The 24,917-nt window shown below is 36.0% G+C and overlaps 1 protein-coding gene across 6 annotated transcripts; it reads right to left on the reverse strand.

The window, feature by feature from the left end:
- LOC107887399 (protein PHYLLO, chloroplastic) lies at positions 1-24,617 on the reverse strand. Of its 6 annotated transcripts, none has more exons than XM_016811627.2 (28): positions 24,329-24,617; positions 24,034-24,234; positions 23,387-23,601; positions 22,608-22,725; positions 22,335-22,451; positions 16,727-16,828; positions 16,078-16,137; positions 15,839-15,907; positions 15,147-15,251; positions 14,885-15,079; positions 14,520-14,618; positions 13,707-14,276; positions 13,274-13,498; positions 12,338-12,640; positions 11,867-11,934; positions 6,202-6,360; positions 4,847-4,972; positions 4,625-4,753; positions 4,412-4,529; positions 4,072-4,227; positions 3,646-3,891; positions 3,305-3,472; positions 3,041-3,184; positions 1,946-2,407; positions 1,300-1,599; positions 1,062-1,219; positions 856-963; positions 1-466 (listed from the first exon to the last, which is right to left on the reverse strand). In XM_016811627.2, the coding sequence occupies exons 1-28, from the start codon at positions 24,470-24,472 to the stop codon at positions 172-174; spliced, it is 5,160 nt and encodes a 1,719-aa protein (XP_016667116.2). In that variant the 5' UTR covers positions 24,473-24,617; the 3' UTR covers positions 1-171. The 6 variants fall into 6 exon arrangements, with proteins under 6 accessions (XP_016667116.2, XP_016667115.2, XP_016667119.2 ...); XM_016811626.2 differs by having other exon boundaries at positions 1,934-2,407; positions 24,329-24,614; XM_016811630.2 differs by lacking the exons at positions 24,034-24,234; positions 24,329-24,617 and having other exon boundaries at positions 1,934-2,407; positions 22,608-22,736; positions 23,387-23,512.
- Positions 24,618-24,917: the final 300 nt, after the last annotated feature.

Here is a 24,917-nt window from a genome sequence, read left to right on the forward strand (position 1 = left end):
TGCAATAAATATGTTTCTTGGCCTGGATTTCTATCTAAAATGAGGATTTGACTTTTGTCCTATTCAACTTAATTAAATACATTAACAACTTACATATTGTGAATGTATACAATCTTATAATTCAAGTATTACAGATGAATCATTTGGGAGATTCTGGAGATGGTATCTTTGTCATTGATTATAAATCAACAAATCTCTAACATTCCCTTTTTCTTGTAACTTAACACTTCTTAAACTGGTCATAAATTGTCTCACTAATCGGATGATGGGAAGAGGGTTCTCTAAATGAACAGCATGCCCGCAGCTGGGCACCACAACCATCTGATGGAGCTTGCTCACTGCATCATCTCTATCATGCCCGATTTCATGCCACATTTTCTGAGCCACCCTTTTGAATTTCTCATCTTTCTCCCCAACTACGAGCATAAGAGGCACTTTGCAATGTTTCAAGTCTTCCCATAATGATCTGTATAATAAATTGAAAAAACATGTTAAAATGGGAGCATGCATTTACAAGTTCAACCACTTAATGGCCTTCAAGGTAGATAATCTATGTCAGAAATCAGAACTGATGCATGGCTCTTCCATTGTTTTACCATGCAGTCATGCACTTTGCATTAAAACTTCAATAAAAGCCTTTGCTTTCAAAAATAAAACATGGGTTGGGACTATTAACAAACTAAAACTCTTAACCAAAATGAAAAAGCAAAAAATAAACAAATAAAAGTAAATGAAAGGCTTGCGGCTGTCATCCAGGGCAAAAATAAAACATGGGTTGGGACTATTAACAAAATAAAAATCTAACCAAAAACGAAATAGCAAAAAATAAACAAATAAGTAAATGAAAGGGCTTACGGCTGTCTTCCAGGGCTTAAACCAGACAAGACTTTCGCGAGACCTTGCAAGTCATCATGCACCGACCGTCTAACAACAATATGATTAAAATAGGGATGGCTCCTCAAGCTGTTCAATGGATATCAGCAAAGAGGTGAAGAACAGCACACTAGCAAAGCACTTTTAATATAATTATCAAAAGCTGAGAACAGAGACAAGAAAAACACCTCTTCCACAAGCCTCCAGAATACCAGGTGTTTAGGAAGAGCTGTAAACCATGTGTAACGATAGAACGAGCTTTAGAGTCATCTTTCGCCCTACGAATTTTTCTTGCCACTGCATCTTCTAGTCCAGGACTTCCCGATAATATAACAGCCCCTTCAATCTGAAAAGGTTTGCCTTCAATAATGCAAATATAATAATTTACTCCAGAGACTACCGCTATCTCATACTCCATAAATTTACCTTATCACTGAATTTCAGCGCCATGTACAATGCGATCCTTGCTCCCATAGAATATCCAACGAGAGTAACTTCATCAGGAGTGACATGTTCAATTAATTTCAACAGCAAATCTGCAATAATCTCGATTGATAACAGAGATCGCAGCGCAGCTTTGTCATCACCACAATTCTTTATCTTTGTTGCCCCATGACCAGGCAGGTCAACTGAAATGCATCTTGCAGATCCTGAGATGGCATGCATGATAGGTACCCACTCTTCATTAGTCCCAAGAAAACCATGAAGAAATAGAATTGTGCTACCCTGCATTGGCAAAGGTAAGGTGTGGTTAGCACTCGAGAAGGGAGCACAAAAAATATGCCCTGCATCATTCTGAAAGCAATAGCTACAGTATATCTCAAGCTTTCTTTCATGCATGGCCATTTTCCAACCACAGATATGCAGTCAAGACAAATATGTGCAATGAATTTCACAAGCACTAATATTTTCAGCTAAACATAACCAAAAAAGAGATGAATCCGATCAATTTCATATTTGCCACTTCCTTGTGGATAAGAAGATGGTATTGAAAGATATTTCCTTTCAATATGAAAGGAAAGAAATAGGGGAAGGGCAAAACAAGGTATGTAGATGTTACCGAGTTCCTCAAATTATTTCTTTGACCAATCTCTTGTACGTTGACGGAGAAAGAGAAATCATTTGAATCCAGATCCAGGTGATATCCTAGGACCTTTTCACCAGTAAAGGTTCTATGAATAAAATTGTGGTTCATTTGAAATTTATGCAAGAGATGGGTGGCATCAGCAACAGATGCTTCTATAAAGCCAGTACTTGGATTCCGACCAATGCCAAGTGGATCAGTTGTTATATCTTCTTCAAGCCAGCGATATGTCCCAAAACCATGAGCAACAGAAGAAGCTGGGCTATAATTCATCAATTTGCATGTATCAGCATTCTGCAAATCTAGATAACAGGAAAACAGAATATATGCTGACAAAGCTAGGCCACTTTCAAATGCAGCACTAATTACGGCCATCTTTCCTTGTATATGTGCCCATTGTGCAATCATTGCAGCCTTTTCAAATCCACCAATTACAGTTGGTTTAATGACCTGGAAGGACAAATAAAGCTGATGAAGATGAGGATTTTACCAAAAAGTCACTTCGAGGTGAAAGATTTTGATAACATTGGTATGCCCTAAAAGATGCACAAAATATGAGTGGTTTCCTTTTATCAAAGACATGGTGTGCCTCCTACCAGTTGTAAGTTATGCTGGTAAGTTGGCCCCAGTTAAAAATCTTACACAGACTCCTATCAGAATCATGCTGCTCTTGACAATGATGATTATGATTTATGATGACTACAGCAATAAGAAGATGGATACTTAACAGAACAATGCTCCCGGAAAGCTAGAAATGAGATCAGTATAGAATTCACTCTTTGACTTCTCATGGATTAGCTTAATTGCTGATTATTTCTGTAGCATACATTGCGATACCAAAAAAGCCTTATTACGAATGTGCTTATCATTATGATTCCAACAAAGTGATTGCAGAATTCTAGCTCAACATTCCTATGATTTTTGCCCGGTAAATTTAAGCATACAGGTTGAGGTTTAGAGTGATTCAACTTAATCAATAAACACATTCAACTAACAGTGCCTCACCACTACATAAAGCATGTCACCAAGGGTATATGGCCCATGCCCTGTTGATTTAATAAATGTTAATTTAATGTCACTCACCAGAGCAACTATCTGATGGTGGTTATACTTGACAAGCATATTCAGAGGATTTTCAGGGCAATTATCAATAGTTTCATCCAAGGCCACAGGCAAGCCACTTTCTTCACAGTACCTTATAATATCAGATTCATGTTGAACAGGCTCCTGAAATATATCAATGTTAAAGTCACATAAAAAATGCCAGAATTGTTATCCAAATCAGTAAGACAGTAGTCCAATTGGGACCGATGTGGGAGTAAATCAGTCAAGTTCACAGAGATGTACCTCAATATATTGCAGGTTGTAATCCTTAACCAAGAAGCCAAATTTAATAGCTTGCTCATAAGTCCAGTTACGGTTGGCGTCAACACGAAGATCAATGTGGCAACCGACCTTCTTTCTTACTTCTTGTATTACAGCAGCATCTTCGACTGGATCTGCCCTACATGCGACCTTTTGCAGAAGAATCATCAAAGAGCAAATTAAGGTTTATATATATATATAACAGACTCAATAAAACTAACTAAACATATGCTGCATCACTCTAGGAAAAAGTACTGGAAAAGACACCAGTTAATATAAGTGAATTGCAATATCAAAAGCATAATCACTTAGGTTTAGCTCACCTTTATCTTAATTGCAGTAAATCCTTCTTCAACAAGATCAACAGCAATACGAGCAACCTCTTCTGGAGTACCACTACTATCAATAAGAGCACATATCCGTATGCTAGCCAAATTTTCAGATTTTTCTTCATTTCTTTCCCTCAAAGGATAAAGTATGTTCAATAAACTTGAACCATGGCTCATTGCTATAGCATTGAGAATGGCCATCTCCAGACCACATCTGACACTTGGAAAGAGCGAACATACCTGTATAACAAAAACTAAATAAGCCAAGCATAGAATATCAGGATCCAATCAAGAAATGTTAAAGATACATGCGCCTAGGAACAGCCATTCTTCTAATCCTCTTACCGACATTTTTCCTTTCTAATATCCCTATTTACTAGATACACATTTTATTAATAGAATGTAGATAGTTCTACCTACCGGAATGCCTAAAGTCTTCCATATCCAAGATGAAAATGAACTCTTGAGCATTGGTAGAAAATAATTAATGGTAACTCCTTTCATTACATGAAAAAGAAAACGAAGTTGCTCTTCTACATCCAGCAGATTTTCTTGGGAAATTTCAAGAGGCGCAACCTGTTTGCTTACAAAAATAAATAGGATTGAACAGTAGCTTATACAAGAACAAGGATAACAGAAATTTATGGGAAAAAACAGGTAAAAAAGATGGAATAATTATTTCAAGAAAAGAGAAAAAGAACCAGTGATAACAACATACAGACTCATAAACAAACAAAAAATGAATTTAGCAGAACCTAACCTCTCCATACCCTATACTTCCATCTTCAAGAGTCAAAGACAAAATAAAACCTTCTCTATAAAATACAGTACGGTCATGATAGAGCGCGCTTGAAGTAGGTGGAGCACAAAGCTGAATCCTGAACCACACATAATTGAAAGATGAATACTAAATAATCCCTGCAACTGGCAAAGTTAAGAAAGCTTCAAATCTACTCTTCTTACAAAAGTATACCTATAGACTGAATAACTAATTGATTGGATTTTGCAGTGGCACCCTTGTGACATAGATTCTGGAGGAGAGAGTTTTGAAATGACACCCAAAGCATGTTCAGCCGCTCGGCAAGCAAATTTTCTTATATAACTGAGAAAAAGAGAGATATGTCAGCAGATTGACCAGGTATTTACCTGTTAACTAAGAATCATAATTGCTGAATAAACTTTAGAACCTAACTACCTGTGGAAAGTGGCATTAGAATCAATGGAGCTCTCAACTTCAATGATACAGTCTGTGTCTCCTTTCTGAGATGAGATTAAAGCCTCATGTAATTCCATTTTCGTTTTTACTTCCAAATGTTTCACCCTGTGTATTCAGCATCAAATGAGAACTTTCCAATGTAAACCCTAACGAGAAGGCTTGGAACTAATTTGCTACAGTGAAAGGTAAATCATAAAAGATTTATTTAATCCCCAACACAAATAAAGACATACAAATCAATGAATATGTATGATGTATCATCTCTCAATGTACAAAGTCCAGAACGACCTGGATGACACATATTCCTTAAATTGAGGTCAAAGTTTTTTTTTTTTTTTTTAATACAATAGACTAAGACAAAACCTCAACAATGTATGTGCATCTTTTTCTCACCAATAAACTCTATTAATAGTCAAATGAACACATCGTAATAATGCTTTATCTTGCAGCTTTAGCTCATATTCCACTTTGACCTGGAAATGGCATGAATAAATTCATCCATAGTACCCGCTTTCAGCTCAGTAGATCAGCATTATGATCAGCTACATATATTTGTTATGACCAACAAAAACATTTAGGAAATGATTCCTATCATCCCCATCATAAGTCTACATTCATCTTCTTTAACTCACATTTGATTGCCACTCTATTTCTTCCTGGATTCATACTCATTTGAACCAATTATTGCCATTTCAGCTATTTCTTTTCTTTCTACTAAAGTTTGTAACCAGCATTCAACATTTACTTCTGTTGTTGAGATATTCAACAAATTATAATCTTCTAACAAACTATTTAACTGAAACATACACTAGTACAAAATTGTTCAGAAACAAGGATTGATACAGTTGCAGAAGAATAGCAAAAGAGGTTGAACCTCAAAAAATGTAAAAGATTAGAAAGAAAAAGAAAAAAAAAAGAAACATAACCCTGAAATATTGCTGCCCTCAACAAATTGTTTAAATAGATAAGATGTGGTAGGCATTAAGCTGACAAAAACCTAATACATTCTGCTTTTAATATAAAGCACATGCAACTCGATACATATAGGGTGAAAGCCCACTGCACTCATGATAATTACATGATTACTTGTTGACTAATTGACAGTGTATAGCAGAATTTTAGAGATTATTATCAGCTAATTGCTTATTATTATGGATAATAAAATTATTTAGTTTCCTTTTCTTTCTCTATTGAATGTGTATAAATTGTTTGTAATTCTTCACAACTGGGATATCAGAAATCAAAGAAATTCTTCTCCCACTCTTATTCACTGCTCTTTTCTCTGATTTAACATTCACTTATCGTAATTGCAAACAAAAAGTTGAAGAAATTACCCGTGTGCCTCACATAGCCTGTGGATTGAAATGTTATGGGATGTATAGAAATACTGATTCAACACTCTTGGATCAGTTCTATCTGCAACTGGGAGGAGGCTGAATATTGCACCACCACGATTATTGATCACAAGTATTGTCATTGGTTTTCGCAACATCCTTTAAACAAAAAGGTTGAAAGTTAAAATGTTTCCATGGTCAGTACGAAATAAATAAGGATACATCAGTTTTTTTATACAACCATTTAGAGAATGCAAACCATGCATCTGACATTCATATACATTGTTAAAATAGAGAAACTTAACAGAAAAGAGTTAACTAACAAGACTCTAGTCATGACATCCATGGGCAGGTCTAGTCTAGCATGTCATATCTCAATCATTTTTATTTCTAAATTTTTGAATAAAAGATCTATTAAGATAATTATAGGAGAGAAGTGTATATAATATGTCAAAAGAGAAAAGACTTCATGTCAGATTTCAGAATATTTGAGTATATCAAATATGATTCTAAAAATATTCTATCTCTAACTTTAAGGCTGTACAGTATCCCTACAATTATTCTGTTTCCTAGCGTAAAGTTACCTTAATTAGGCTAACTATGTGTATAAATATGTATGTAATCTCTTGTGGCAAATATAATAGAAAATATTCTGTTTTTCACATGGTATCAGAGCCTGTTATTTAGCCAGATTTTTGGGATTTTTTAGCCGGTTTCTTTAGCCTGTTTTTTTTTCTGACTCCCAACTAGTCCTCAAGTCTATAGAACTTGTTCAGACACAACATGACTGAAACTATCAAGACCAGTAACACTGGGGAGGGCTCAGAAATTTCTGTAAACAACTCAAATCCAATGAGTGAGTTTCAGAATATCCAAGTAGCCTACAGGCTAAATGGAAAAAATTATCTGAAATGGTCCCAACTGGTTCGTACCTTCTTGAAAGGAAGAGGAAAGCTGAGTCACTTACTCGGAACTGGACCTAAAGAAGGGGACCCTAAGTTTGATGCTTGGGATGAACAAGACTCTATGGTAATGTCTTGGTTATGGAACTCTATGATGCCAGAAATTAGTGATACATGCATGTTTCTTAGCACATCCAAAGAAATATGGGAAGCTGTGAAGCAAACTTATTCTAAAGTTCAAGATGCTGCTCAAATGTATGAAATCAAGACTAAAATTTCATCCACCAAGCAAGAAAGTCGATCAATCACGGAGTATTCTAGTCTGTTGCAAAGTTTGTGGCAAGAGATGGATCATTACCAGTGCATTCAGATGAAGTGCAGTGAAGATGCAGCACTCCTGAACAGGTTTGTTCAAAAGGATCGAATTTATGATTTTCTTACTGGACTGAATGTTGAGTTTGATGCAATAAGAATTCAAATACTTGGAAAAGAGGAACTACCATCACTAAATGAAACAATTGCAACTGTTCGTGCTGAGGAAGGAAGAAGAGGAGTTATGGTGGAGAACAATCAAGTGGATAGTTCAGCCTTGGTTACTAATGCTGTAAATGAGAGGAGATTTGGCTTGGAGCAGCCAACTAGTGAAGATAATAGACAGATAGAACGTACAAAGTCTTTTAACAAGGATTCCGTATGGTGCACCTACTGCAAAAAGGCTCGTCACACTAAAGACAGATGCTGGAAACTCCATGGGAAGCCACAGACAACAAACAAAAATTTTTCAGAAAAAGGTGGACAATCAAAGGGACAAGGATGAGCAAATACAACTAGACAGCTAGATAAAAAAAACAATTCTCAGGAATTACCTATTGAATTCAATAAAGAAGAAATTGAGAAGTTAAAATATTTGCTGGGATCATTGGAAAAAACTTCTTCAACAGGTACTTGTAGTTTGGCCTTTTCAGGTATATCCTCTCCTCAAAGTTCTAAAGTCTCAAATACAGATACCAAAAGTTCTTGGGTCATTGACTCAGGAGCTACAGACCACATGACCCACTCCTCACAAAAATTTGTTTCATATACACCTTGTTCTAGTAATAGAAAAATAACAGTAGCTGATGGTTCTGTTATCACAGTGGCCGGTCAAGGTGATATTGTTATAAACAAAAACCTTACTCTTAAAAATGTCCTTCATGTTCCAAAACTATTACCAATCTTTTATCCATTAAAAAAATTACCAAAGACTCTAACTGTAAAGTGGTTTTCTATCACAATCGGTGTCTTTTTCAGGAACAGAATACGAGGAGGATGATTGGACATGCTAAGGAAATAAATGGCCTATACTATCTTGAAGAATCCAATGAAGAAGTTAGTGTTCTGAATTCCTCACCTTTATCTCTCATATCCGAAACCAATAAAGACCAAATTTGGCTCTATCACCTTCGCCTTGGTCACCCATCGTTTAGAGTCCTTAAAATTATGTTTCCTTCACTATTCAAAGGATTAACTGTTGAAAATTTTCATTGTGATATCTGTGAACTTGCAAAAAATAAACGTACCTCTTTTCCAGTAAGCAATAAAAGAACATCCACTCCTTTTACTCTTGTTCATAGTGATGTTTGGGGGCCATCCACTATTTCAAATATTTCTGGAGCTCGGTGGTTTGTATTCTTTATTGATGATTGTACTCGTGTGTCTTGGATTTTTCTTTTAAAACAAAAATCTAATGTTAGGTCTGTCTTTCCAATTTTTTACAACATTATCAAAACACAATTTAGGGCCGAAATAAAAAGGTTTGGGTCAGACAATGCCAAGGATTATTTCAATCAATTCCTCTCAACATATTTTCAAGAAAGAGGCATTATACATGAGTCATCTTGTGTTAGTACACCCCAACAAAATGGTGTAGCCGAAAGTAAGAATGGTCACATTTTAGCCATTACAAGAGCCCTATTGTTCCAAAAAAACGTCCCTAAACAATATTGGGGGGAGGCTGTTCTAATTGCTACTCATTTGTTAAATAGATTGCCTACAAAGGTCCTTGAATCTCAAAGTCCTATGCAAGTTCTAGCCAAATTTTTTCCTGATTTCAATACCTCCAGTAATCTTACTCCCAAAGTATTTGGCTGTGTCGCCTTTGTCCATGTTCATTCTCAAATAGAGGAAAATTTGATCCACGGGCTGTCAAGTGTCTTTCTTGGATATTCTTCCACTCAAAAGGGTACAAGTGCTATCATCCAACCACAAAAAATTTTTTGCAACAGCTGATGTTACTTTTGCTGAACAAGAAAATTTCTTCACTCGTCCTTATCTTCAGGGGGAGATCTTATTCACAGAAGATAAGGACAAAGAATTCTTTCTTCTTGACATTCCAGCTCCTGTCCAGCAACCAAACACTCTCATTCCAACTCTAAACACTCCCATTCCAGTTCCTGTCCAGCAATCAAAAACTCTCACTCAGACCTTGCCTGCTACCCAACCTGCCCAACTTGAAACAATGACCCCTATACAACCTGAAACTGAGCCTAGTACACCCAAATCAACAAGAGGAATTCAGGACACTACTCGTCCGTTACTGGTTTACTCAAGGAAGAAGGCACCAGTGCAAGTTCAATCATCTTCTTCTCCTATACGACCTGAAGTAACTGCTGAACCTACTTTGAATTCTAATACTACAGATTTAGATGATTTTCCCATTGCTATTAGAAAGGGGACTAGAGCTTGTACAAAACATCCCTTGCACCTATTCATGTCTTACAAAAACTTGTCCCATAACCACAAAGCCTTTCTTACTAGCCTAAATTCTATTTCCATTCCTAAAACTGTATTCGAGGCATTAGAAGATGAGAATTGGAGAAATGCCATGAAGGTTGAAATGGAAGCTCTTGAAAAAAATAAGACATGGGACTTAGTGAAATTATCGGAAGGAAAGAAACCGGTGGGATATCGCTTGGTGTACACAGTGAAATATAAGTCAGATGGTTCTTTGGAGAGGTACAAAGCAAGGTTGGTTGCTAAAGGGTACACTCAAATGTATGAGATAGACTATCTTGAGACATTTGCCCCTGTTGCAAAGATGAACACTGTAAGAGTGTTGTTGTCACTAGCTGCCAACCGAGGCTGGAAATTACAACAATTTGACATCAAAAATGCCTTTTTACACGGTGACCTTGAGGAGGAAGTCTATATGGATGTTCCTCCAGGATTCGGTCCAAATACAGGACAGGCAGTTTGCAGACTAAAAAAGGCTTTATATGGACTAAAACAGTCCCCGAGGGTTTGGTTTGGAAGATTTACCAAAGTGATGCTCAAGTTGGGGTATAAACAGAGTCAAGGAGATCATACTCTGTTCGTAAAACATTCATCTTCAGGGGGAGTGGCTACTTTATTAGTCTATGTTGATGATATTATTGTGACTGGTGATGATCTAGAAGGAATGGAAAAGTTATAAAAATGCCTAGTAAAAGAATTCGAAGTCAAAGAGCTAGGTAAGCTAAAATATTTCCTTGGTATTGAAGTGACACACTCTCGGGAAGGAATATTCATATCTCAGCAAAAATACATAGTTGATTTGTTGACAGAAACAGGCAAGTTGGGCTGTAAACCAGCAGAGACACCCATAGAGGTGAACCACAGACTCGGAGATGTATTAGAAGATACAGCAGTTGATAGAAGGTCATATCAAAAACTTGTGGGGAAGCTTATTTACTTGTCCCATACTAGACCAGATATTGCCTATGCAGTAGGTGTTGTAAGTCAATTTATGCGCAATCCTAAGGAATCAGATCTTAGTGCTGTATATCAGATTCTACAGTACTTAAAAGGCACGCCAGGCAAAGGAATCTTATTTAAAAAAAGGAGAAAATTTAACCCTTGAAGCCTATACCGATACAGATTATGCAGGATCTATGGTTGATAGAAGATCAACCTCTGGTTACTGCACTTTCCTAGGAGGCAACCTTGTGACTTGGAGGAGTAAAAAAAAAACATTGTGGCTAGATCTAGTGCAGAAGCTGAATTTAGGGCAATGGCTCTTGGAGTTTGTGAGTTGTTATGGTTAAAGATTATATTGGAAGACTTGAAGATCAAGTGGGAAGGTCCAATGAAATTGTATTGCGATAATAAGTCTGCTATCAATATCGCACATAATCCAGTTCAACATGATCGAACGAAGCACGTTGAGGTGGACAGACATTTCATAAAGGAAAAACTGGACAGTCGCTTAATTTGCACTCCATTTGTGTCCACTGATGAACAACTAGCAGATATACTTCCCAAAGGATTGTCTGGGAAGTTGTTTCAGAAATTAGTAAGCAAGCTTAGAATGGATGATATCCACTTCCCAGCTTGAGGGAGAGTGTCAGATTTCAGAATATTTGAGTATATCAAATATGATTCTAAAAATATTCTATCCCTAACTTTAAGGCTATACAGTATCCCTACAATTATTCTGTTTCCTAACGTAAAGTTACCTTAGTTAGGCTAACTATGTGTATAAATATGTATGTAATCTCTTGTGGAAAATATAATAGAAAATATCCTGTTTTTCACACTTCACGAAATTTATTGTTCAAGACATAAAGTTGACTTTTACCTATTATTTCATTGAGCTTTCAGATGCTTTAAAATTTACAACTCTTTCTTTCTTTATTTCGGTCCCTTCTATCATGTACATCCCATTAATGGGTATTGGAACCCTGCCAATTTTAGGTTCTTCTCTTTTGAGGTTATTGCTTAAAAACAAAGAGAACAAAGAATCCTACCTCTGCTTCAGAATTGCCAAGCCATTTGTATCATGAAGGAATGAAATATCTCCAACCACACAGAGCACCTAAATATATTTTTTTCTGTAAGTATCCTTAAAATGGAATGGGAAATAGAAACAAAAACAGAAACTAAACACATAATATAAGCCATGGGTATGACAGGAATGTTATTGTTTACGGGAAGAAGAAAAGAAGCAAGAACTTAACAAAGTTTTCCCTAATTCCCTATGAAGTTTTAGCATCATTAATTATGGGAAAATGAAAAAGTAAACTAAGAAAAGCATCTGTTTATGGAAATTCAAAAGTTTCAACAAGTTTTCTATCTTTATGAAAGATGTCATTCTTGCATCCCAAATCAAGAAAAACAGGAAAAGAATAAGAAATAATAGTACCATAATGAACACATTCTACCAGAAGTAATATGTATAACTGCTTCAGAATGTCAAAAGGACTAAAGTGAATACATACTCGCTTATTGCATCCTACAGCGAAACCAATAGCAGTGCTAAGCAAACCGTCAATTCCACTAGCACCCCTATTTCCAGCAACCAATATCCCAGTACATGGTAATTCTGTCTTTAACATCATATCTGCGACACTGTGATTATCACTTGTCCAATTGCATCCATACATGTCTGCATCACGTATTACCATGCTGTTTCCAATAAAAAGAGCCGACTCAGCTGAAAGTGCTTCTGAGATTACATGTGCAATATAAGGTTCTGACAAAGAGTGTTCAACAGAAAGATGAAATGATATCTCCTGTCCAACCTACATAGATGGCAAGAGTACTTCAGAGATACAGAAGAATACAAAGATGACAGACCATAATATAAACAATTTACAGAGGGCAAATTATCAGTCATTTTGGTAGGAAGCAATAAAGAATATATATATATATCATAGTACATTCATTTATCCTACCACTGGATGTAATCATATAACATCCATGCCAAATAAGGAAAAATACCAAAAATATGTAAAATGACAAGATACTACAGAGAGGCTGTAGAGACTTCCGTTTAGACAAAAAAAGAAAATCAAGCTAAAGCCTAGAATAAAGATGAAAATGAATTTAATGCCCTGAATACGGAAAAATATTGAATTAATTCATGCCGAAAGTTACGGAATGGCATAAAACAAGGCAACAAGTATCCATGACAATAGAATAACATCATATGCAAAGACTATTCTAGTTGCATTTTCAAATTTTGCTTTTACCAAATTATTACAAGCTAGACCAACCAAATGCATGGTCCAACCATATTCAACCTATTGATTCATTTATCCTAATAATCGACAAGAAAAACATAAAATGAGAAAGGCAGACCATGCATGAAGCATTAAAATGCTCAACACACAGCTAAACGAAACATGGAGAGAATCACAGCCTTAGATCAATACCATCATATTTAATGCTTGTAGATAATAATGCCATTTTCTGCTTCTATGTGGAATTTGGGCTTTCATTAAAATATTAGCAAATTCAATGGTAGAGCTTTGGATTCTATGTGTTACAAAATGTGAAGGATCATGACGGTGCGGATGATTGTCAACCAAGATATATGAGCATGGGAAACATTTCTCCAGCATCTGAGAGATTCGATTGCTTGTAATCCGACTCCCAATCTGTTAAGAATTGGAATCAGAAGAAATCATAAACAAGAAAGACATAAGACCATGAATGACTTGGTATCAAGAAGTACCCACTTAGATACAATATATTAACATTTATTCATTTAATCCATGTGCTGTTACCTACAGTAAATGAAAGCATTTTCCCTTGCATGCAATAGTGTATTAAACCCTGTGAAAGAGGAAAGAAGTGATGTCCCACCTGAACAATTACATCACACTGGACCAAATCCCTAACCGAATCTGAAAGCAATGCATGGTCAAGATAGTCAACAAAAAGGATATTCTCTTCAACTTCAGGAGAGGAAGACAAGAGCTCTCTCAACCTTATCCCAGATAATATGTCAGCCACAACAGGCCATTGAAGGTATTTTGCCATGAGAAGAACTGCCCATACCTCATCCTCTGCAGAGATGGCACCAACGACTAAGAGCCCTTTGTTAACCCTTCGAATTTTTTCTAGAACCTCTTCCATTTGACCGCGTGTAGCAGTATTACATAAATAAGAATGCTGCACTATAATATACTTAGTAAATGGTTCAGTATTAGACCTCCAAGTATCTAATCCTTCCAAACAACTTGATTTCCAATTTTGTGGACGATCATCTAATGGTTCCCTAAAAGGACAGTTAATATGAACAGGACCAATTGGTGAAGATGTTGCCCAGTGAACAGCAGAGTCCAGCGTGGTAAGCACCATCCGTGCAGGGATTTGATCAGTAGGAGGAGGAAGACTGAAGAAGAACCTTATGAAAGAACCAAAATGATTTACCTAGCACACAAATTAACAGAAAGATGTTAACAAATAAGCAGATGGATATGTGTGTGTGAAAGTGTATAGTGTAAGATTAAGAGAATATTCAGTTGTGATACAAGCAAAAAGATAATAAATTCTCAAAAATAAAAAACTGTTGTATGTGTATATATTTCATGTAACATATTGACGCTATAAATAACCCTGATACAAGAAAACCCAAAACAAATTTTGAAAAGAAGTTATTCAATTTTGTTTCACCTGATTGATTGATTGGTTTGCTCCACAATCCTGAAGCTCCGGCGGGCGGTCTGCTGAGAGTACCAGAAGGGGTACAAAGTCTTCACTGGCTTCAACCACCTAAGGTATGCCAAATATTTGCATCAAGTGGGCAATGTTGGTGAATGAGAAATACAAATGAACATTACTGGTAAGTAAATGATGAAAGAGGGTGCAATTGAAGACTTTTCACTTCCACAATGATGATTATGCAAGATAGAATGTCGTAACGAAATATGTAGTGAAAGCCCTATAGACATACTGATTAATTAAAAAATGAAAAATTGTTGACCATATGATCTTCCTAGACTAGAACTGCACTTTTCATAGATGAGCATGAAACTTACAGCAGGAAAAAGGTTAGAAACTGCAGTCCCTGATGTAGTTATGATGACTGCCGCTTTCTGAGATCCTCTTGCATACCCAATAGCATGAAATGCAAGTGATCTCTCATCAAAGCAAGAAATACAGGTCACTAAGGGATGAGCAGAAGCAGCAAGAGCAAGGGGGGATGACCTGGATCCTGGAGCTACACAAAAATACTGCAATGAAGAATTATCAGGCTGATGCAGCAGAGTATAGACATGTCAGATCAGGGATAAAACTCACAGTCAAACCAAGGCGAAAACATTCTTCAACTATAAGTGATGCCCAAACAGCATTGATATTAGCACGATCTTGAATGGTATAGGCCATTTCACTGGCATGATCCAACTGACAATCAGAAAGAGACATAAAACTTCAACAAGCATCATCCAGTTTGTTTATGGCAACATTCTATACAAAGTTCCTCTTACCACATCATTTTCTGCATTGACTTGGAAAAACAAGCATATTTTGGGTTATTATCTTTGATACACGGTAAGATTAAAGATGATATTGATACCTTTATTCGGTCAACATAATAAATAGCCTTCAAGTTCTATTACATGAATTGCCAAAGCAATTAATTGCATGCATCTTAATTATTTTATTCCTACTTCTTTGGATAAACAAAATTACTCAAGCAAAAATATAATATGCCATGTGTCCGTTCAATCCGCAAAGCATCATCATTTCTTTACACAAATGAAGCAATTGGTAACCTTTGCAATTATGTTCAATGAAATACCTTTTAAGAAATAATGTATTCGCACAAAAACTAACTGAAAAATGAAACTGATACAAATAGCATATCCACCTCCTCAAACTTAGTATTTAGAATATTAGAATGATATTTTTCTTTAAACTATTCGCAGAAGCTGCCCAAACAGAGTATTTAAAAGAATGTTCTCGAAAGTAACCAGCAAAAAGCATTATACCATGTTGCAGGCAACACCAATCGTTGGTGAAAACTTGAAACAGAACTGCTTGAAAAAATGTGCACCTCTCTGCAAGAATATATTAGTACATAAGGCCATTCAAATGACAATTCATTTTAACCAAGAAAAGTAAACAATAGTTGGACTTATTGAAATGTATATAAGTACCCAAAAAAATACTGAAGCAAATTGAAATACGAATAATAAAGAATAAATAATTACCAGGAAAAAGGAGATACCAGTTCCATGGTGTGAGCTTCAAAATCCCTTCTGCCCAACAGGATACCATTCGTGTATGCCTAGCAAAACACTGTCATCAATAATAGCACCTAAAAACAACACTGACATGACACTCAATTATGTCCCTTCCTAGAGACAAACTCAAAAATGCATACAAAGAATTTGCTTGAAGACATATATCAGAATCATTTGTCTTTACTCTTCAACATGAACACCAGAAAAGTCGGTAACAGTAAATACAAAATAATTACAATAAACGGAAAAAAAAATGTTATACAGCAACTCGGACCGCTTCAAGAAACATAGAGAAAGGCTGCCAACAGATTAGAACAGAAAAGAACTAGGCTGATGTGAAACATTAGATAAATGAACAATAAGGCATTCAATTCTCAATTCTCTCACCAAGGAGATAAGAAAATTGTTGGGATCAAAGACTTAAAACTTACGCATAAATCCTCAAAAAGTTGAGAATTTACAGATTACCATATTAAAGTATAATTTGCTGGAAGCAAAATTGTTCAGCATCCTCAAACAAGTAAAGATCAAAAGTTCAGATATCATAAAATAATTCATTGAATCCAAACAAGAATCTACAAACAAGACAAAACTTGAGAAAGAAAAAGGAAAAGCAGAGCGTAGAATGCATACCATTTGCACTGTATTATCCTCAACCACATTAAGTTTTCTAATGGCAGCTCTTACGCGTTCAGAGTGGCATCTCTCTGTAGTGGGCCAAAAATGAGAAGTTGCCTGAACAAATTTAGCAACAAATATTTTTAAAAAGGAAGAAGACTGAGAGTGAAAATCACAAACACCTCAGGAAAAGAATTCCAACCAGGTGAAGAGCAGAAAATCAAGGTTTCAACAACTACCATTGACTTGGGACATAAGCATATTTGCAACTTTAAAATCAAGAACTTATTTTACATGAAAACTGTGAAAAATAGGATATTTTCTATTATATTTTCCACAAGAGATTACATACATATTTATACACATAGTTAGCCTAACTAAGGTAACTTTACGCTAGGAAACAGAATAATTGTAGGGATACTGTATAGCCTTAAAGTTAGGGATAGAATATTTTTAGAATCATATTTGATATACTCAAATATTCTGAAATCTGACACTCCCCCTCAAGCTGGGAAGTGGATATCATCCATTCTCAGCTTGCTTACTAATTTCTGAAACAACTTCCCAGACAATCCTTTGGTAAGTATATCTGCTAGTTGTTCATCAGTGGACACAAATAGAGTGCAAATTAAGCCACTGTCCAGTTTGTCCTTTATGAAATGTCTGTCCACCTCAACGTGCTTCGTTCGATCATGTTGAACTGGATTATGTGCGATATTGATAGCAGACTTATTATCGCAATACAACTTCATTGAACCTTCCCACTTGATCTTCAAGTCTTCCAATATAATCTTTAGCCATAACAACTCCCAAACTCCAAGAGCCATTGCCTTAAATTCAGCTTCTGCACTAGATCTAGCGACAACGTTTTGTTTTTTACTCCTCCAAGTCACAAGGTTGCCTCCTAGGAAAGTGCAGTAACCAGAGGTTGATCTTCTATCAACCATAGATCCTGCATAATTTGTATCAGTATAGGCTTCAAGGGTTAAATTTTCTCCTTTTTTTAAATAAGATTCCTTTGCCAAGCGTGCCTTTTAAATACTGTAAAATCTGATAAACAGCACTAAGATGTGATTCCTTAGGATTGTGCATAAACTGACTTACAACACCTACTGCATAGGCAATATCTGGTCTGGTATGGGACAAGTAAATAAGCTTCCCCACAAGTTTTTGATATGACCTTCTATCAACAGCTGTATCTTCTAATACATCTCCGAGTCTGTGGTTCACCTCTATGGGTGTCTCTGCTGGTTTACAGCCCAACTTGCCTGTTTCTGTCAACAAATCAACTATGTATTTTTGCTGAGATATGAATATTCCTTCCCGAGAGTGTGCCACTTCAATACCAAGGAAATATTTTAACTTACCTAACTCTTTGACTTCGAATTCTTTTACTAGGCATTTTTTTAATTTCTCCATTCCTTCTAGATCATCACCAGTCACAATAATATCATCAACATAGACTAATAAAGCAGTCACTCTCCCTGAAGATGAATGTGTTACGAACAGAGTATGATCTCCTTGACTCTGTTATATCCCAACTTGAGCATCACTTTGGTAAATCTTCCAAACCAAGCCCTCGGGGACTGTTTTAGTCCATATAAAGCCTTTTTTAGTCTGCAAACTGCCTGTCCTGTATTCGGACCGAATCCTGGAGGAACATCCATTTAGACTTCCTCCTCAAGGTCACCGTGTAAAAAGGCTTTTTTGATGTCAAATTGCTGTAATTTCCAGCCTCGGTTGGCAGCTAGTGACAACAACACTCTTACAGTGTTCATCTTTGCAACAGGGGCAAATGTCTCAAGATAGTCTATCCCATACATTTGAGTGTACCCTTTAGCAACCAACCTTGCTTTGTACCTCTCCAAATAACCATCTGACTTATATTTCACTGTGTACACCCAGCGACATCCCACCGGTTTCTTTCCTTCCGGTAATTTCACTAAGTCCCATGTCTTATTTTTTTCAAGAGCTTCCATTTCAACCTTCATGGCATTTCTCCAATTTTCATCTTCTAATGCCTCGAATACAGTTTTAGGAATGGAAATAGAATTTGGGCTAGTAAGAAAGGCTTTGTGGTTATGGGACAAGTTTTTGTAAGACATGAATAGGTGCAAGGGATGTTTTGTACAAGCTCTAGTCCCCTTTCTAATAGCAATGGGAAAATCATCTAAATCTGTAGTATTAGAATTCAAAGTAGGTTCATCAGTTACCTCAGGTCGTATAGGAGAAGAAGATGATTGAACTTGCAGTGGTGCCTTCTTCCTTGAGTAAACCAGTAACGGGCAAGTAGTGTCCTGAATTCCTCTTGGTGATTTGGGTATATTAGGCTCAATTTCAGGTTGTATAGGGGTCATTGTTTCAAGTTGAGCAGGTTGGGTAGCAGGCAAAGTCTGAGTGAGAGTGTTTGATTGCTGGACAGGAGCCAGAATGGGAGCGTTTAGAGCTGGAATGAGAGTGTTTGGTTGCTGGACAGGAGCTGGAATGTCAAGAAGAAAGAATTTTTTGTCCTTATCTTCTGTGAATAAGATCTCCCCCTGAAGATAAGGACGAGTGAAGAAATTTTCTTGTTCAGCAAAAGTAACATCAGCTGTTACAAAAAAATTTTTTGTGGCTGGATGATAGCACTTGTACCCCTTTTGAGTGGAAGAATATCTAAGAAAGACACACTTGACAGCCCGTGGATCAAATTTCCCTCTATTTTGAGAATGAACATGGACAAAGGCGACACAGCCAAATACTTTGGGAGTAAGATTACTGGTGGTATTGAAATCAGGAAAAAATTTGGCTAGAACTTGCATAGGACTTTGAGATTCAAGGACCTTTGTAGGCAATCTATTTAACAAATGAATAGCAGTTAGAACAGTTTCCCCCAGTATTGTTTAGGGACGTTTTTTTGGAACAATAAGGCTCTTGTAATGGCTAAAATGTGACCATTTTTTCTTTCGGCTACACCATTTTGTTGGGGTGTACTAACACAAGATGACTCATGTATAATGCCTCTTTCTTGAAAATATGTTGAGAGGAATTGATTGAAATAATCCTTGGCATTGTCTAACCTAAACCTTTTTATTTCGGCCCCAAATTGTGTTTTGATCATGTTGTAAAAAATTGGAAAGACAGACCTAACATCAGATTTTTGTTTTAAAAGAAAAATCCAAGACACACGAGTACAATCATCAATAAAGGATACAAACCACCGAGCTCCAGAAATATTTGAAATAGTGGATGGCCCCCAAACATCACTATGAACAAGAGTAAAAGGAGTGGATGTTCTTTATTGCTTACTGGAAAAGAGGTACGTTTATGTTTTGCAAGTTCACAGATATCACAATGAAATTTTTCAACAGTTAATCCTTTGAATAGTGAAGGAAACATAATTTTAAGGACTCTAAACGATGGGTGACCAAGGCGAAGGTGATAGAGCCAAATTTGGTCTTTATTGGTTTTAATAGACTCGGATATGAGAGATAAAGGTGAGGAATTCAGAACACTAACTTCTTCACTGGATTCTTCAAGATAGTATAGGCCATTTATTTCCTTAGCATGTCCAATCATCCTCCTCGTATTCTGTTCCTGAAAAAGACACCGATTGTGATAGAAAACCACTTTACAGTTAGAGTCTTTGGTAATTTTTTTAATGGATAAAATATTGATAAATAATTTTGGAACATGAAGGACATTTTTAAGAGTAAGGTTTTTGTTTATAACAATATCACCTTGACCGGCCGCTGTGATCACAGAACCATCAGCTACTGTTATTTTTCTACTACTAGAACAAGGTTTATATGAAAAAAATTTTTGTGAGGAGTGGGTCATGTGGTCTGTAGCTCCTGAGTCAATGACCCAAGAACTTTTGGTATCTGTATTTGAGACTTTAGAACTTTGAGAAGAGGATATACCTGAAAAGGCCAAACTACAAGTACCTGTTGAAGAAGTTTTTTCCAATGATCCCAGCAAATTTTTTAACTTCTCAATTTCTTCTTTATTGAATTCAATAGGTAATTCCTGAGAGTTGTTTTTTTTTATCTAGCTGTCTAGCTGTATTTGCTCGTCCTTGTCCCTTTGATTGTCCACCTTTTTCTGAAAAATTTTTGTTTGTTGTCTGTGGCTTCCCATAGAATTTCCAGCATCTGTCTTTAGTGTGACGATCCTTTTTGCAGTAGGTGCACCATACGGAATCCTTGTTAAAAGACTTTGTACGTTCTATCTGTCTATTATCTTCACTAGTTGGCTGCTCCAAGCCAAATCTCCTCTCATTTACAGCATTAGTAACCAAGGCTGAACTATCCACTTGATTGTTCTCCACCATAACTCCTCTTCTTCCTTCCTCAGCACGAACAATTGCAATTGTTTCATTTAGTGATGGTAGTTCCTCTTTTCCAAGTATTTGAACTCTTACTGCATCAAACTCAACATTCAGTCCAGCAAGAAAATCATAAATTCGATCCTTTTCAACAAACCTTTTCAAGAGTGCTGCATCTTCACTGCACTTCATCTGAATGCACTGGTAATGATCCATCTCTTGCCACAAACTTTGCAACAGATTGGAATACTCCGTGATTGATCGACTTCCTTGCTTGGTGGACGAAATCTTAGTCTTGATTTCATAGATTTGCGCAGCATCTCAAACTTTAGAATAAGTCTGCTTCACAGCTTCCCATATTTCTTTGGATGTGCTAAGAAATATGCATGTATCACTGATTTCTGGCATCATAGAGTTCCATAACCAAGACATTACCATAGAGTCTTGTTCATCCCAAGCATCAAACTTAGGGTCCCCTTCTTTAGGTCCAGTTCCGAGTAAGTGACTCAGCTTTCCTCTTCCTTTCAAGAAGGTACGAACCAGTTGGGACCATTTCAGATAATTTTTTCCATTTAGCCTGTAGGCTACTTGGATATTCTGAAACTCACTCATTGGATTTGAGTTGTTTACAGAAATTTCTGAGCCCTTCCCAGTGTTACTGGTCTTGACAGTTTCAGTCATGTTGTGTCTGAACAAGTTCTATAGACTTGAGGACTGGTTGGGAGTCAGAAAAAAAAACAGGCTAAAGAAACCGGCTAAAAAATCCCAAAAATCTGGCTAAATAACAAGCTCTGATACCATGTGAAAAACAGAATATTTTCTATTATATTTTCCACAAGAGATTACAGACATTTTTATACACATAATTAGCCTAACTAAGGTAACTTTATGCTAGAAAACAGAATAATTGTAGGGATACTGTACAGCCTTAAAGTTAGGGATAGTATTTTTAGAATCATATTTGATATACTCAAATATTCTGAAATCTGACAAACCAAACACTCACACATGCTGAAGCAACTTCAGTTTTAGCTTAAATTTCATATTTAATTCATTTAGCCAAATTTTAGAATGCAAAACAGAATGAAAGATAATTATGGGCAGTTAGTTAATTTTGAAAACTATGAATAAGATCATATAATTCCTAGCAATAGATACAAAAAATGTTTCATGTAGCAAAAAGTTAGTTGGACATGTACAGGTACCATGTCATGAAAATTAAGTCAACATAAAAAATCCATGCTCCTTGGTTTAATTAGTCCTATGAACTTGGCTTCAAAATACTACACATTGTAAGGTATGGAAAATTATGAGAACCTGGTAAAGGGCTGATTCATACGAATGAATGGCCTGCTCAAATGTACACAAGCAAGAGTCACTCCATGCCAATGTGGCTGCTAAAATAGAGATATCCTCGTGCTCATCTAACTCAATCTGATGAAAAAAGAATAAAAAATCATAAATATATGCAGCACTTTCAGAAGGAGTTTGACAGTGATCAAATAATAACAAACTTAGATCAGCAATTATGCCAAAAAATGGTATTAGCTGCAGAAAATACATGCTAACTGCTAATGCAAGCAGGCTTACCAGAGGAATGAAAAAGTAAAAAGAACCAGCCTTATGCTTCACAGAAGACAAGTCTGTGTTGAAATTAATATCCAGAAAACCATAAGTTGACATAAGGACTGAATCATTTGAGAGAAATCTGCAAACAAGCTATAGTATATTCTTTAGTGTGAATTATTTCAAAAAAAATGATGAAGTAAATAATAAAGTCTTCCAGCTAATCTAACAAAACCTGAAGAACATTGGGTAAAAAATACATGAAAGGAAAAAAATCTGAACTTCAAATCTAAGTTACTATAAAACCATAATTCAAAACATTAAACTTCATGGTTCAGTTTCCTCCATTTGGTGTTCATACTCCAACAAGATCCTTCAGAACTGGAACAGTGTGAGTTGCATTCATATCAGACATGCAAGTTGGAGTCGAAGTTGAACTAGAGACAAATTTTCCAGGTCAAACCGGACAGAGACACTAACTTCCTAGGAGATTAAAGCATGACCATTTTCTAGTTACTTCTTTACACACTACTCGTTTTATGAATTTTGCAGAATAAATTGGATGTATGAATAAAGGGTTCTTGTGTGTTTTATCTTGTCATAAAGCAATAAGCTAAAACTAGGGGCAATACTATTTACTAGCAAAACTAACAAAGAATCAAAAGGCAGCTCGAGAGAATCATTTGATTCACATGGATATCAAGAATATTAACTCAAATTTTGTAGGAAAGCATGTTTACTACCCAAAAAAGTTAACAAGTAAAAAAGGAGGAAACACATGTACAAGAAAGAATGGCATTAACCTCTTGGTTGAACTTAGCCCTCCAGGGATACAAATAGAGTTTGTAAAGGAAATAGCAGCTCCAATTCCAAAAACACCACGAACTTTGTTCAAGTATAATGATTTACATGTTGGGCTGATTGTCTCCTTAGAAAGAAAAAACATAGGAAAAACAGCCGAAGATTCTGGTTGAGAGCAAAACCAATTTAAAGCTTTTGCACTTGGGGGCACAGCAACCTGCAAAGACAACAGTAACATTGCATTGATTCTAAAAAACAAATCAAAACAAATAAATTAATTAACAATGTAATTTTCAAAATTTATTTTCTTATGTCCTGAAGTATAAAACACTTCAACTATGTAAGTACTAATTTACTTACATATATACTAATGTCAAACAAATCTACAACCATAAATTTATGTAGAAGATACATCATGATTCATGAATAAAGTTTCATTTCTCATTGGAAACCACCTTGAGATCTGATTTTAAAAAATGGAACTTTAAATGAACAGGATCACATTTTACTTCCAGAACCATCATGGATTAGAATTATTCTAAAAAGGGAACATGATGTCCATACATTCATTACTCGAAAAAGAGCAGCAACACCATACTATCCTATACTGCATGTAAGTAAAATCTTGTGTGTTGTGTGTGCGCTATACCTGAAATCTCAAAACTCCACTAGAAGCACATGGAGGATTAAACTTCAACTCTTCTACAGCCTGTGTAATACTCTGGAGACCATGCTCAAGTGTCAAAGCAGGTGGCAAAGTGCGAGTGATGCAGGTCTCCACCACTAAATCATCATCTTCCAAACCAGTAGCATCCGTTACGGAACCATGAAACCTCGCCCCATTGACCATCTAAAAAAATCCCAACAAGAAGAAACCATCACAACCCGTTTATTGACCAACTATAAGTTAGAAGAATATTTAAAAAAAAAAAAAGGTAAAACACCTTAAGATTGCAGGAGACGAAATCATTTTTTAGTGGACGTCCTGGAAATGGGATTGCTTTTTTGGCGCAAAAAACATGGTTTTTAAGGTGCGGTTTTGGTGTTAATGCAAAAAATGGCACGGAAATGTCTCTTTGTAATAACATCAGAGAATTTTGGAGATTTTTTTAAGCAGAGAAGAAAGACGTTTTCAATGGAGTTAAATTTAGAGGATAAAACGAGACGGATAGATAAGGAAAACTGATTGCCTCGGCTTGACTTGGCTACATGGCGGAGCTGGGCCGTTTTCGGGCTTCGCTAGGAAGCTTAATTGTTGTTTAGTTTGAAGAAATTAGAAAATAGACTTGTGAGTCGGTCCGACACCGGACTTAATTATTAAAAAGAAAAAGTGAAGTCCAAGAAGCGTCACTCAACTTTGTAGTTTTTTCTATTTTATTCTCCAATTTTTTTTAATCAGTCTTCTATTAGTTTTCTTTTAGAAGTCTAAGTTTACAAATTTTATTAATTTAATTTTAAATTTAAAAATTTAATAAATTTGGACATTAATATTTACAAGATTTATCATTTTAATTCTATTTATAAAATATTTAA

Source organism: Gossypium hirsutum, chromosome A03 (genome assembly GCF_007990345.1).
Source record: "Gossypium hirsutum isolate 1008001.06 chromosome A03, Gossypium_hirsutum_v2.1, whole genome shotgun sequence".
NCBI classification, from domain to species: domain Eukaryota; kingdom Viridiplantae; phylum Streptophyta; class Magnoliopsida; order Malvales; family Malvaceae; genus Gossypium; species Gossypium hirsutum.

Bases quoted from the DNA above. Each gene is read 5' to 3' on its own strand.
- LOC107887399 (XM_016811626.2), bottom strand. From the start codon at position 24,472: ATGTTATTACAAAGAGACATTTCCGTGCCATTTTTTGCATTAACACCA. The intron at 16,829-22,334 runs GTTCTCATAATT...AAATTTGTTCAG, and splicing joins ATGAATCAGCCCTTTACCAG to GCAACTTCTCATTTTTGGCC. The intron at 3,892-4,071 runs GTAGGTAGAACT...TTTGTTATACAG, and splicing joins GGAAGACTTTAGGCATTCCG to GTATGTTCGCTCTTTCCAAG.